This window comes from Petromyzon marinus, chromosome 55 (assembly GCF_048934315.1).
Source record: "Petromyzon marinus isolate PM22_M1 ecotype Great Lakes invasive population chromosome 55, UKy_Petmar_22M1.pri1.0, whole genome shotgun sequence".
Taxonomy (NCBI): Eukaryota; Metazoa; Chordata; class Hyperoartia; order Petromyzontiformes; family Petromyzontidae; genus Petromyzon; species Petromyzon marinus.
In genome coordinates, this window is record NC_133721.1 from 4229394 (window position 1) to 4242272 (window position 12879).

At 40.7% G+C, this 12879-nt stretch overlaps 1 protein-coding gene across 2 annotated transcripts in view; it reads left to right on the forward strand.

Annotated features, from left to right (window-relative positions):
- The window catches only part of LOC116954617 (zonadhesin-like), a 48569-nt gene extending 35977 nt beyond the window's left edge, over nucleotides 1-12592 (forward strand). For both annotated transcript variants that reach the window (XM_076052244.1, XM_032975275.2), the window contains 7 exons: nucleotides 305-504; nucleotides 2753-2891; nucleotides 3429-3542; nucleotides 4513-4626; nucleotides 6480-6593; nucleotides 7341-7440; nucleotides 9725-12592. In XM_076052244.1, the coding sequence (XP_075908359.1) occupies nucleotides 305-504; nucleotides 2753-2891; nucleotides 3429-3542; nucleotides 4513-4626; nucleotides 6480-6593; nucleotides 7341-7440; nucleotides 9725-9995 (1052 nt within the window). In that variant the 3' untranslated portion in view covers nucleotides 9996-12592. The remainder of the gene's footprint in view (nucleotides 1-304; nucleotides 505-2752; nucleotides 2892-3428; nucleotides 3543-4512; nucleotides 4627-6479; nucleotides 6594-7340; nucleotides 7441-9724) is intronic.
- The last annotated feature ends 287 nt before the right edge of the window (nucleotides 12593-12879 follow it).

Sequence of the window (12879 nt, forward strand, 5' to 3'; positions counted from 1 at the left end):
CCTATTGGATGATCGACAAAAAAGTTGTGTTTCTTGTACTTTCAACAAATAAATCCTTGTTTGTAATTTTATTACAGACAATGCGCTGCGCATAACAGTGTGTAGTATATTTTTTAGGGTGGTGAAGTATGGTCAAACAACACGCATGACCCACACATCATGGGGAGGCCTTCATCCGGCAGTGCATTGACGAAGGGCTGCAAATTAGTATTATATCATAAAGTCATACACATGGCTGGGACTTTTACGTATGTTGCTGTATGTATGCATTGGTACGTGCGTGTGTGTGTGTGTGCGTACACAGAACCGACGTGCCCTCCAAACAGCGTCTACGTCGAGCGCATGTCCGCCTGCCCGTCCACCTGCGGGGACTTGGCCGCTTCTTCGAACTGCGAGCTTCCCGACGTGGAGGGCTGCCAGTGCATGCCCGGGTTCGTGATGAGCGGCTTCGACTGCATCCCCTTTACCCAGTGCGGCTGCCTCTATGAGAAGTCCTATCACGAGGTAATGATACAAACAAAAAATGGATCAACCATGTGGCATATACTCTATATATACATACACTCAGATACAGTAAAGTCCCCATTCCTGTTCTTTTAAATACAGTGAGGGAAAAAAAGTATTTGATCCCCTGCTGATTTTGTACGTTTGCCCACTGACAAAGAAATGGTCAGTCTATAATATTAATGGTAGGTTTGTTTGAACAGTGAGAGACAGAATAACAACAACAAAAATCCAGAAAAACGCACGTCAAAAATGTTATAAATTGATTTGCTTTTTAATGAGGGAAATAAGTATTTGACCCCCTCTCAATCAGAAAGATTTCTGGCTCCCAGGTGTCTTTTATACCGGTAACGAGCTGAGATTAGGAGCACACTCTTAAAGGTAGTGCTCCTAATCTCAGCGTGTTACCTGTATAAAAGACACCTGTCCACAGAAGCAATCAATCAGATTCCAAACTCTCCACCATGGCCAAGACCAAAGAGCTCTCCAAGGATGTCAGGGACAAGATTGTAGACTTACACAAGGCTGGAATGGGCTACAAGACCATTGCCAAGCAGCTTGGTGAGAAGGTGACAACAGTTGGTGCGATTATTCGCAAATGGAAGAAACACAAAAGAACTGTCAATCTCCCTCGGCCTGGGGCTCCATGCAAGATCTCACCTCGAGGAGTTGCAATGATCATGAGAACGTTGAGGAATCAGCCCAGAACTACACGGGAAGATCTTGTCAATGATCTCAAGGCAGCTGGGACCATAGTCACCAAGAAAATAACTGGTAACACACTACGCCGTGAAGGACTAAAATCCTGCAGCGCCCGCAAGGTCCCCCTGCTCAAGAAAGCACATATACATGCCCGTCTTAAGTTTGCCAATGAACATCTGAATGATTCATAGGACAACTGGGTGAAAGTGTTGTGGTCAGATGAGACCAACATGGGGCTCTTTGGCATCAACTCAACTCGCCGTGTTTGGAGGAGGAGGAGGAATGCTGCCTATGACCCCAAGAACACCATCCCCACCGTCAAACATGGAGGTGGAAACATTATGCTTTGGGGGTGTTTTTCTGCTAAGGGGACAGGACAACTTCACCGCATCAAAGGGACAATGGACGGGGCCATGTACTGTCAAATCTTGGGTGAGAACCTCCTTCCCTCAGCCAGGGCATTGAAAATGGGTCGTGGATGGGTATTCCAGCATGACAATGACCCAAAACACACGGCCAAGGCAACAAAGGAGTGGCTCAAGAAGAAGCACATTAAGGTCCTGGAGTGGCCTAGCCAGTCTCCAGACCTTAATCCCATAGAAAATCTGTGGAGGGAGCTGAAGGTTCGAGTTACCAAACGTCAGCTTCGGAACCTTAATGACTTGGAGAAGATCTGCAAAGAGGAGTGGGGCAAAATCCCTCCTGAGATGTGTGCAAACCTGGTGGCCAACTACAAGAAACGTCTGACCTCTGTGATTGCCAACAAGGGTTTTGCCACCAAGTACTAAGTCATGTTTTGCAGAGAGGTCAAATACTTATTTCCCTCATTAAAATGCAAATCAATTTATAACATTTTTGACATGCGTTTTTCTGGATTTTGTTGTTATTCTGTCTCTCAATGTTCAAATAAACCTACCATTAAAATTATAGACTGATCATTTCTTTGTCAGTGGGCAAACGTACAAAATCAGCTGGGGATCAAATACTTTTTTCCCTCACTGTAGAAAGCTGTGAAATTCACCTTGGTGAATCTTGCTATGACTGCCTCCCACTGATTGCTGCACTGACCAGGCCAATGTGACGCTGGACAAGTTACATCTGTGTGTGATGGGATTCGCAGTCTGAATCCGAATGATATGTGGACATCAAGGAATGCTGTTATTCGAAAGTAGTCCATGTTTTCTGGTGGTTCAGGTTTCACTCGTTTTGCAGAAATGTTTAATACGTTGAGCGTTCTGGGCACGAAACACATTGCATTGTGAGATGTGTGTTTAGAATAAATGCGTAATATGTATGAGAGACGTGAATTATACAATTATTGACAAGAGCCAACTGTGCACCAATTTGTTGTCATGAATGTTAATATTCTCTGCTACCCTACGTGTATTCATGCAAGTTTGTTGAGTGATGTGCTGAAGTCGATTAACAGCGTTAATTTGTGATCTAAAATTGTAAGTCTGTACACCAAATCCATTATCTTGCACATTTTCACTTGTGTAATGTTGAATGACGTGTATGTGTGTTTGCCTGTTTGTGCATAATGAAGGTTGGGGAACAGTTCTACACATCCGCCTGTCAACAGTCGTGCAAATGTCTGAAAACAGAGACGTTGGTGTGCAACAGATATAGTTGTAGTGAAGAGGAAGTGTGCACCATCAGCAATTTCACCATCGGCTGTTTCTCCAGTAAGAATCACGAACCATAGCGTGCTTGATGAACGCTCTCTTGCTTTTTCAAGTGCGTGCTGCTGGTAGGAGGAGTATGTTTTTTCTTCTAAACAATAATCAATGAAGAGAGCCACCCTGCAGTAACTTAAGAGCACCCGACCCACAGTTGTTACCTTGAGTTTGTATGTTTGTACGCTAAACTTCTTCCGCACCGTACGTAGCCAACCGTGCTCATCGGAGGTGTGGATAATATAGACCAGGGGTTGACTCAGGCACTAATCTCTTTGGGAGTGATACAATGATCATTTGAATGAAGTGTAAAATGATTTCCCTGCGTAGAGCATGGCCCTCATCACGTGAAATTTACTTAATTGCTTTAAATCATTGGTAAGTACCACTTTATAGGGGATCCTTTTCAGATGCAAATATATTTTTTAAACATTTTTATGTATTACCGCTTTTAAATGTATATTTCATAAACTACGTAATCCGGGCCCGTTTTGGACACGGCATTTCCAGGCCATGCTGTGTAAGTCTCAATGTTTTATTTTGCAGCCGATCCATGCGCATCATCCCCTTGTCAGAATGGAGGCACCTGCACAATGGCCGGCATTGAGTACGAGTGCACCTGTCCTCCCAACTACAATGGAACGAACTGTGAAATTTCACGTGAGTGGATCCGCGTGGCTTCTGCTGTTTAACTGCAACGTACAAATTCTGCTCACAATCAACATTACTCGATACATCTTAAAACCGTATTGTCATGAATACAGTACATTATTTAAATCTCAATATTAAACAATTGCCTTACAAACATATGTCAACTTTTACACGTGCATAAGTAATTGATTGATCATTTGATGACATGTGCAGCGAGTACCAGACACAAACCAGGCTGTCTCTTTAAGGCTGTTGCCAACTTTGTCTTTTCTAAGAGTACTGATCCAGTCTAAAGCCACAAAAACAGCAAGTCTTACCTCGTGCTGCAGTAACAAACTGAAATGCCGGTCCATTCAGGGAGCCCATGTTTTGTAAGGGTATTCTAATGTACAAAGAAATAGACGCACGGAAACATGCAAACACAGACATGCACGTTTGGTGATCACACTCACACCCTCACATTTTAATACACACGTGCTCATCGCACTGGTAAGCAGGACAGTGTTAATTTCCACAAAAAATAGATTTTTGGAAGTATTTAAATTGTAAATCTTGTCAAAAGACTATGCATATCTGGCCATTGGTAATGGTGAGTTGCGTGGTTTCATAGCGATTGGTTTAGGAGCTTTATAGTTTTCGTGATGGTATGTGAACTGTACTCGCACAGACAGACCAATCTAATATTAACTAAACATAGCAAGGCGTAGCCTGTAGGCTCCTGAAGAGTATGCTGCTCACTAGCAGTGCGGAATAGAGAATGTGTAAGCATCCAACTGCAGCTCCACTGGACGTACGTTAAAATGAGACTAACTACCTGGTAAAGTTGCTAGTGATCTGTTGGCAATAGTGTACAAGCACAAATAACAAAACCTCAATGCATTCATCAACAACACTGCCCTGGAATAAAAATTGGTGGCTTTGTGTTCTGGCATTGTCAACGGTGGAGTTGAATTGCATATTCACCATGCCTCTCTTGCAGTGGACCCGTGTGCGTCAAACCCCTGCCAGAATGGAGGAACCTGCATGGCAACGGATGACAAATTTGAGTGCAAATGTCCAGCAACGCACAACGGGGCCCTCTGCGAGATTCTGGGTATGTTTTTAAATGTGTGTTTTGTCTCCATCAACTCATTGATCGAGGATGCTGCTTTGTGGACACTGCATACCCAAAGCTGCTTAACTGGCTACTTCGTTATTCAATTTGTGAATAAAACCAAAAAGGATGTGGGGAAAGGAACTAAAATTCTCAACAAAGTGTTCCTCATCAAATATTTTCAGAAATGTTATGAATAATTTGTAAAACAATAAACATTTTAGAATTGGTAACATGAATACATCTCATCATTAAAATGAAAACATATAATAGATGTACATTTTTTTATCATTATAATCGTTACCATAACTATCAATTCTCCATCATTTTCATTAGCAGCAAAACAATTGTTCCAGATAATTTAATTCCTGTATTCATTATCAAGTCTATTGAGATTATCTTTTCCACCGGATTGAATTCACATGGCCTTATTTATTTTGTGGTTAATTTTTATGCGTGACATTTGGACCTGAACATTACACGCAATGGGCAGTTTATTTTCAATTAATATTATAGGGCATTTGATCTTCACCTTATTGAAGTAGCTGTGCCTTGGTAATTCCCTGCAGTTTTCTCTTGACCTATTATCCAATAACAGTGATAATGGATTGTCAGAATCTGTGTATATATTCCTACTCTGTAGGCTGAACTTGATTAACATGAAAATGTATCAACAGTACCTCTCCCTGTGTCCATACAGAGGATTGATATTTAAATCATAGGAATCTTCAGCAGTAAAGCTTTGCCCGTCAGTCAGTCACATTTGCGCAACTTTATATTGATGGTGACCTTAGAGAAAAGGACCACGTTGCACTTCCTATCCCAATAAAATAATAATTATAAAGCACCTTTCAGACACCCCGCATGACAATAACCCAGGGAATTAAAGACTGAGATATGGGAAATTAATAAAATAAATGATAAAAACCTTTTTTTTTTATTAACGCAAAGTTGAATAAGTGGAATTGTATAGATAGCATTTAAGACGTGCTTTAGAAATGTCCAAAGACTCGGAGAACCTGATATATCGTGGGAGAGAGTTCCAGAGTCTGGGGGCTGCCACATTGAGAACATCTCCGTCGGGGAATGCAGAGAAGATCTGCATTCCCAGATCATAGAAACCTTAAACACAACTAATGCCATCATCTTGGCGAAATGGACGTCATTAATTCGAATCCAGATATAATGAACAGAGATAAATGCCAAGAAAAGCTCTTCTAAGGGCCAGAAACCAATCGGATGAAGTCTTCAAGTGAAACCAACTTCCTGGCCATCAACCTGAGGGAAAAAACGTTGACGTCATCGCCTTACAGGAAGCGCACGTTGATGACAGCGTGCTGATGGCGAGTGACAAAATAATTGGTTGCACTCTTGTTGCTGCCATCTACCACCCTCAACGTGGCCTCCTCGCCACCTTCAACAGGAAAAATAAAAGACAAGCCGCCACATTGGAACCATGGCCATGCAATCCAATCTGTGGATCTTATCGTAGGTCACTGTGGTCTGCCCTCCTTCAATGGAGGAACAGTGCAACTACACAAACTCTCCTGAAGCCCACTTGTGGTTAGCAGACCTCGACATTGGCATTGAGCTCCTGAAAATATTGCTCCTATATGCGAGAATGGAATAGAAACATTGAGGGGACATAGGTATAACGTGTCTCTGATGTAGGCTGGGGTGAGGTAGTTAAGTGCTTTGTGCATTAGCAATAGGATTGTGAATTGAATCCTTTGTGAAGCTGGAAGCCTATGCAGTCAGCCCAACAATACATTGCAATGTAATATGTATTATATTGGTCGACGGGAAAGCTCCGTGGTTGATGCCAAGGCATTTAACAATGCTGTGTTTTACAGTGGACCTGTGCGCTTCGAATCCTTGCAAGAATGGAGGCACGTGCACAGTAGAGGATGGCGTGCTTGTGTGCCAGTGTCCTTCCTCCTACACTGGAAAATACTGCGAGAAAAAAGGTAACCCACACGGTGAAGATAACTAAATAATGCTGCTGTTCCATTGTGGAGTGCGCCATGTTACATATACCATTACCCTTGATGTAATTTTTATTTTCTCGACAAAGTGATGAGCAATGCAGTAATGAAGTTTACTAAGTCTCGTTAAGTTGATATTTACAATGCTTGTCAGTAAACTCACCTCATATAAAATGTTTAGGAAGTGCTTTGTCATGAAATATTAATACTTAGAGCCCTGAGCCGGCACCACTGACATCCTTTGCAAACGTACTTTCAAGTGAATGTTAAGTTCAGCAATAATAAGCTGATTATATACTAAAAACAGTGATACAGGGTTAGTCTTTCGATTTAAAGCTTTCGTGACTGCAAGGATTCATCTTCTTTGGTTCTTTCGGTAAAGTCACGTAGAATGAGAATAAAATACGTGACTTTACCGAAAGAACCAAAGAAGAGGGTTAGTCTTATTTCTGAAATACATTGCTTCCCACACTCAACGTGTCATGTCCTACTCCTTAACCACAGCTAAAGGATTTGCACAATTGGTAACTTGTATTTGTTCGTGATATAATATTTCAGTTGCTTACTTTCAACAGTCTTGATGCACCACAGTGGTTCAGTATTGTAAACATTTTCTGTGGTTTTCACCGAGTAACGATGTTTTCCATTGAAACTTTGATGCACTTTTGCTCAAGAAATAATGTGACCTCGTGATTCGATGCTGAAACGTGCTTGGTTTATGTTCCGTAGATAATACCATCACCATCGTCATCGCTGTGGTTTGCTCTGTTGGAGGAGTTTTGATCATTGCCGTCATTGTTTTCGTCGTCTACAAAAGAAAACGATCCAGGTCAGTACTAATAACTCGTAAAGCCTTTGTGTCTTTCTTATAACTCGTTTGTGATTCTATCATCCGTATCGAATGGGGGGGAAGGCATTGTCTATTACCTGGTTGCTCCAAGGTCTTATAGACCCCCATCCTGAAGGCTCCCCTAATCCCACCGCCACACCTCCCCTGAACGTGGCGCGCTCTTTTGACATCTGGCGCAGCGTGCAAACCCCGGCCATTATTCCACCGTCACTGTCTTGCTTTACCCATCTCTTAGGAGAGGCAGCCACAGATCCCGGGGCACACCTAGAAGGGTGCAGGTATCGGCACTATTGGCGATATCCCGAATATAGATAAGCGGTTACACACCTTCTGAGACCTTCAACAATGAAGTATTAATACAATAACGTTAAACTGTGCACAGTCACTCCGGAGGAAAATTACTCCCCCATTCTGAGATCTGGAACTCTGCCTTGTCTAGAATTATAAGAAATCACACACTTTACTTTGCATTGGCCACACATCCCAACACTCGTTTATTGCCTGCAAATACTCAATTCTCCTGAAGAAGAGTTCTGAGACTTCATGAGGCATTACTGGGTTAACAATTGTCATCATAATAATAGACTCACCCAATGTGGATTCCATACCAGTGCTGTATATCAGGTGTTATGTTGTTCCGATTCACGTATATTGGAATACAAAACAATACAAATGTCACCGCACTGTGGGAAGTCAAAAGTGTTGTTTCTGTGGAAATATTAACCACAAGCCAAAGGGGCAGTGCCATGGCCAAGCAGTAGTATGTTTTCTGTAAGGGATTCGTGGCACGAGCCCGTGTAGCTAGGCTGGTTCACACTGCAGGTGCTTCACAGTGTCATTGTCACACTGCAGGCGCTTCACAGTGTCATTGTCCTGATTTGATTAATTACTTGCGCATTAGTTAATTGGGACAAATAACATCACAAACGTCACTCCCTCCTGGCACACTGATGCCCATTTGCAGACTCTGGCTGCGTACACCCCCTATACACACACAGGGATAGCTGCCGCTGGTGGGGGTTCCCTTGGCTAGGCTGCAGCGGGGGGCACTGGTTGGGATGAGATGTACCGCTTGTCGAGTTCTTCACCACCAACACCCCACAGCCTTCCCTTCTACATAACTGACCCAAGTTGTGTTGTAGTTTATTAATATTTTATTGAATGCTATTGCAAGCTTCCTCCAAAATAACTACATTTCATACACAACGAGTGATTCACAATTCGATTAATTTAGTTTCTCAGCTAATCTATTGGCGTATTGGCTCATGACGTGACAACTTGATTTAATTGTGCTCTGTCGGGTGGTTGAGGGTTATAGTTAAAACTGACATTCTACTTACACAATCTCGAAAGCCTGCGTATAAAACCTACATTGGAAATATTAAATTTCCAAAGGCACAAAACACCAAAGTAACGCATTGTTATCTGTTTATATGCATGTTTTGAATTGTATTATTATACACTACATCCCATTGGTGTAAACAAAGTCTCACGGGATAACAATCCGTTTTCCCAGGTCCTGGAAGATATTAACAGAGAACTAAGGATAGTCTCCCACTAACGGATGTGGAATTTACACAACTGACTCTGGATCATCAACAGATGAGAACCTGCCAAATTATATTGATCATGACCTACTAACTCTTTTTATATATATCTTATTACATACAAGCTTCTCTTAATATTTAAACCTCGGGCTCACTGGTTGCACTTGAACCATGTTACTGAACGTATATATAGATATATCTTATTACATACAAGCTTCTCTTAATATGTATACCTCGGGCTCCCTGGTTGCACTTGAACCATGTTACTGATTGTACAAGAGTCAAAGTAAGCTACCGGCTTTCCTTGGCTCTACTTATGTTACTGACTAATCCAGGTGGACAATGTGCTTAATCAACTATTATTTAAATAAAGTGAGTAAAATGTTTTTCATAATACACTTTGAAAATGTAAAATATTTTCAAAGAGCTGCAAAAAACGTTTGCAATAAACATTGCAGTCAAAAGTAGAAAAAATATTATCACCGTTGTTTAAGCATTGTGCACCTGAACTGCCATGAATTTACCTCACTACCTCTGTTTCTGGTATATTGTGTAAGGTCACTGACTACTCTATTCAAACACGTTGCTTGGTCTCAAAATGGGTTGGTAATACACGCATGTGGTGTTACTGTTTGTCTATATCGGTGTACCAATTGCAACTGTGGTTCTGAAAAATCTTCACTTCCGTCGGATCTGACTTGAACTTTGTTTGGCAGGGGAAAGCCACACCATTCTGAGCTTGAGAATGATTCAAGCGAATCGGAAAAAGACGACGTTGCATTTGATCATGTTTACTACAATGAAGACGGGGATACTCATGACTATGAAATAAACGATCCTGGGAAAGATGAAATGACTGAGGGAATCCCCTTGGACGTTTCAAGTGTTGATTTGGCTCAATCTAGCTCGGCAGGATTGTCTGTAAACGATACTTTATCTGACACGAATTTGGGTACGAATGAATGCTTGTTTTCAACAGAGTTGTAGTTCGTATGAGTCTGTAATTGGATAGACCAAATACACGTTTAACACTAAACAGCAGAATGGCAATACACAAGTTCTAATGGTGACTCGGAAGGTCTGTTCCAATCATTAAGTTCATATATTTTTTTCAATGTAAATACAATTGTCCGAGCACAAATGTATACAAAATTTTAAGTCTGACACAACTGGAATATTTGTTTGCATTTCTGTTGCACTGTTGCATTGAAAATATAAGCACACCTTTTATCATCCAATATGTGCCTTCTGTTTTAAATGCCTTACAATGTGTGATGAATTAGATACTATTAAAATTAGGTTTTTAGTAAAAAGTCAAAAGCAATATAATTCATATTCTTTGGGTCTTTCGGTAAAGCTACATAGATAGAAAAAATAATAAAAAAATATCACGACGTTTCGATCGAAACACAAGCAATCATCATCATGTGAAAAGATAGTGGGAGAGCTGCTGAGACAGGATGTTAAAGGTTTGAGATGAGTGTAGCCCAAGGTTCATAAGCGAAGTGGGCGGGGCTAATGATGAAATTTGCATGTCAACGTAAGATCGGGTAAATCGGAGAGCCACCTCCACAACGACGAAGCTGCAGAGGTGGCCATTGTATTGTGAGCAATGGTGGCTGTGTTAGTGAAACATTTAACCTGTTAATGTAAAGACATTTTACTTGTCAATGTAACACCAGAGAGTCGAAAATAACTATTAACATCGGATGTTATGACCCTTGGACTATACCCATCTCAAACCTTTACAACATCCTGCCTCAGCAGCTCTCCCGCTATTTTTTCACCTGATGACGATTGCTTGTGTTGCGATCGAAACGTCGTGATATTTTTCTAATTTTTTTCTATCTACGTGGCTTTACCGAAAGACCCAAAGAATATGAATTCCTGCGTGTGGACAACTTTCAGAGTGGTTAAGTAATTTTGTATTTTTGTAATGGAATCCGTGCAACTTTACCTACAAAATACTTTAAAACCATTTTTGCCAGTGTCCGCTTGGTGTTACTCATTCTGCTTTGAATGCTGTCCGAATTATAAAATAAACCAAGTGACTTAGGGGTCCTGATCCTGCAGTACAGCAAGGTTCATAAACATGGAATGTTAATTCAGATGGGAACATTTTCACGAATAAAATCCGTTTTCCACATTGTTGTTGATGGCCACTATGATGTATCGCTACTTATGAGAAACACATTTGAGCAAATACAAACATGCCATAATATTCAGATATGATGATACATTTATTTTTCATAATACATTCAAAGAACCCACAGAAGCCATTTGATGCTAGTTTATAGTAACATTCACCTCGCACTGGAGCAACAATGCTTAGCCTGTCTAATGATGTGCACAATATTCTCTTATATTAACATAAAAAACATTACCATCTTTGCAACCAACTAAACAAATCCACGTTTCCGTCATTTCACCCTCCTTGCACAAGTAAAGATGCGACTTCCAATATAGAGTTGCACATCCAGCAACGATAATCCTTGCTCGTCATGTCAAGAGGTGCTATTTTAATTTCAAGTCATATGTGTCAACATAGAGCAGTCGATTCCCTCAAATGCACCCATTTTACACAGGATATAGTTCAGTGGATCATTAAAGGTATATGATGCATCACGCTTGTGTCAAATCCGATTACCTATTTTACCTGCTTACAGACCAGGGCTTCTGAAACGCCAGTCACCTCAAACCCACCACAACATGTGTAATTGAACGGAGATACATTTGATGAACGTGGAAATGTGTTTTAGTAATGAGCATGAAGTTTGTAAAGTGAGAAACCTCAAACACAACAGACTCGCATTAAAATCGCATTTGATGTTGTCTGTCGTAGCATAACCATACAGTACCTTGTCCTCAATCCGCAATTAAGCCACACAACCCGAGGTAATCTCTAGCAGCTACAGCCATGTTATCTATGCATCATGCACGCACTTCACTTGATCGAAAAATATCAAGATCGCTACTGAAGTCAAGATGTTTGCATTGTTTTTTTTGAAAGCTACAATATTATGCACTCGCCAAATGTGTTTTATTTTCAAGGATAAATTCACATAGCATTAATTGATCCATGTGCTCGTTTTTTGCGTCTAGCCAGTATGATGAAATGTATACCAACTGCAGAACATGAAAACCGTGTATAACTTCAGATGTTCCGACGAATCTGTTTAGTTTTCCATCTCACAAATTATTGCACATACTCCATATGCCTTGGCCTCAATATTCTTACATGCAAACTTGATTATGGTCGACTGTACTGTTTTAAAATATGTTTTTGAAACCACAATAAAACTCCATAAAACTGTACCTCTCTGAATATGCCATCGGTGTAAAGTGATCAGAGAGAGGCCTTTACAGAAGGAATTGCAATTGACAAGAACCTCTGAACAAAAACAATGTTACAAAGATTGGCAGATGCACAAGAGGGATTCTGCGAAATCATAAAATGACTGAGCTCAACACCATTTCAAGTTTCACTTTGCAAAACCTGAGGCAGGACTGTGTTGTAATTAGGTATGATTAATGTAATGTCATAATTTGTCAAATGTTACAAAATAAATCGATTTTGCATTCCAGCTTTTTTCGCAGTTTGTCTTAATGATGTCATTAAAGCAATCTTTGAAATAAGTCCTGGGTTTATTTGCTCATGCATTCTACCCCCTTCGTATTTCATGTCTGAGATTAGTTTGAAACGATGTCTATAATGAGTTTGATCCTACTGCTGTATAATGCAGAAACAACCCCGTGCAGCCAAAGTGTTCAGACATAATTATTCTCCCTAGTCTTTTATTTGTTCATCATTTTATGCAGTATCTAGACTTAAAACAACACAATTGGAGATGGCCAGGGTACTTATGAGCCT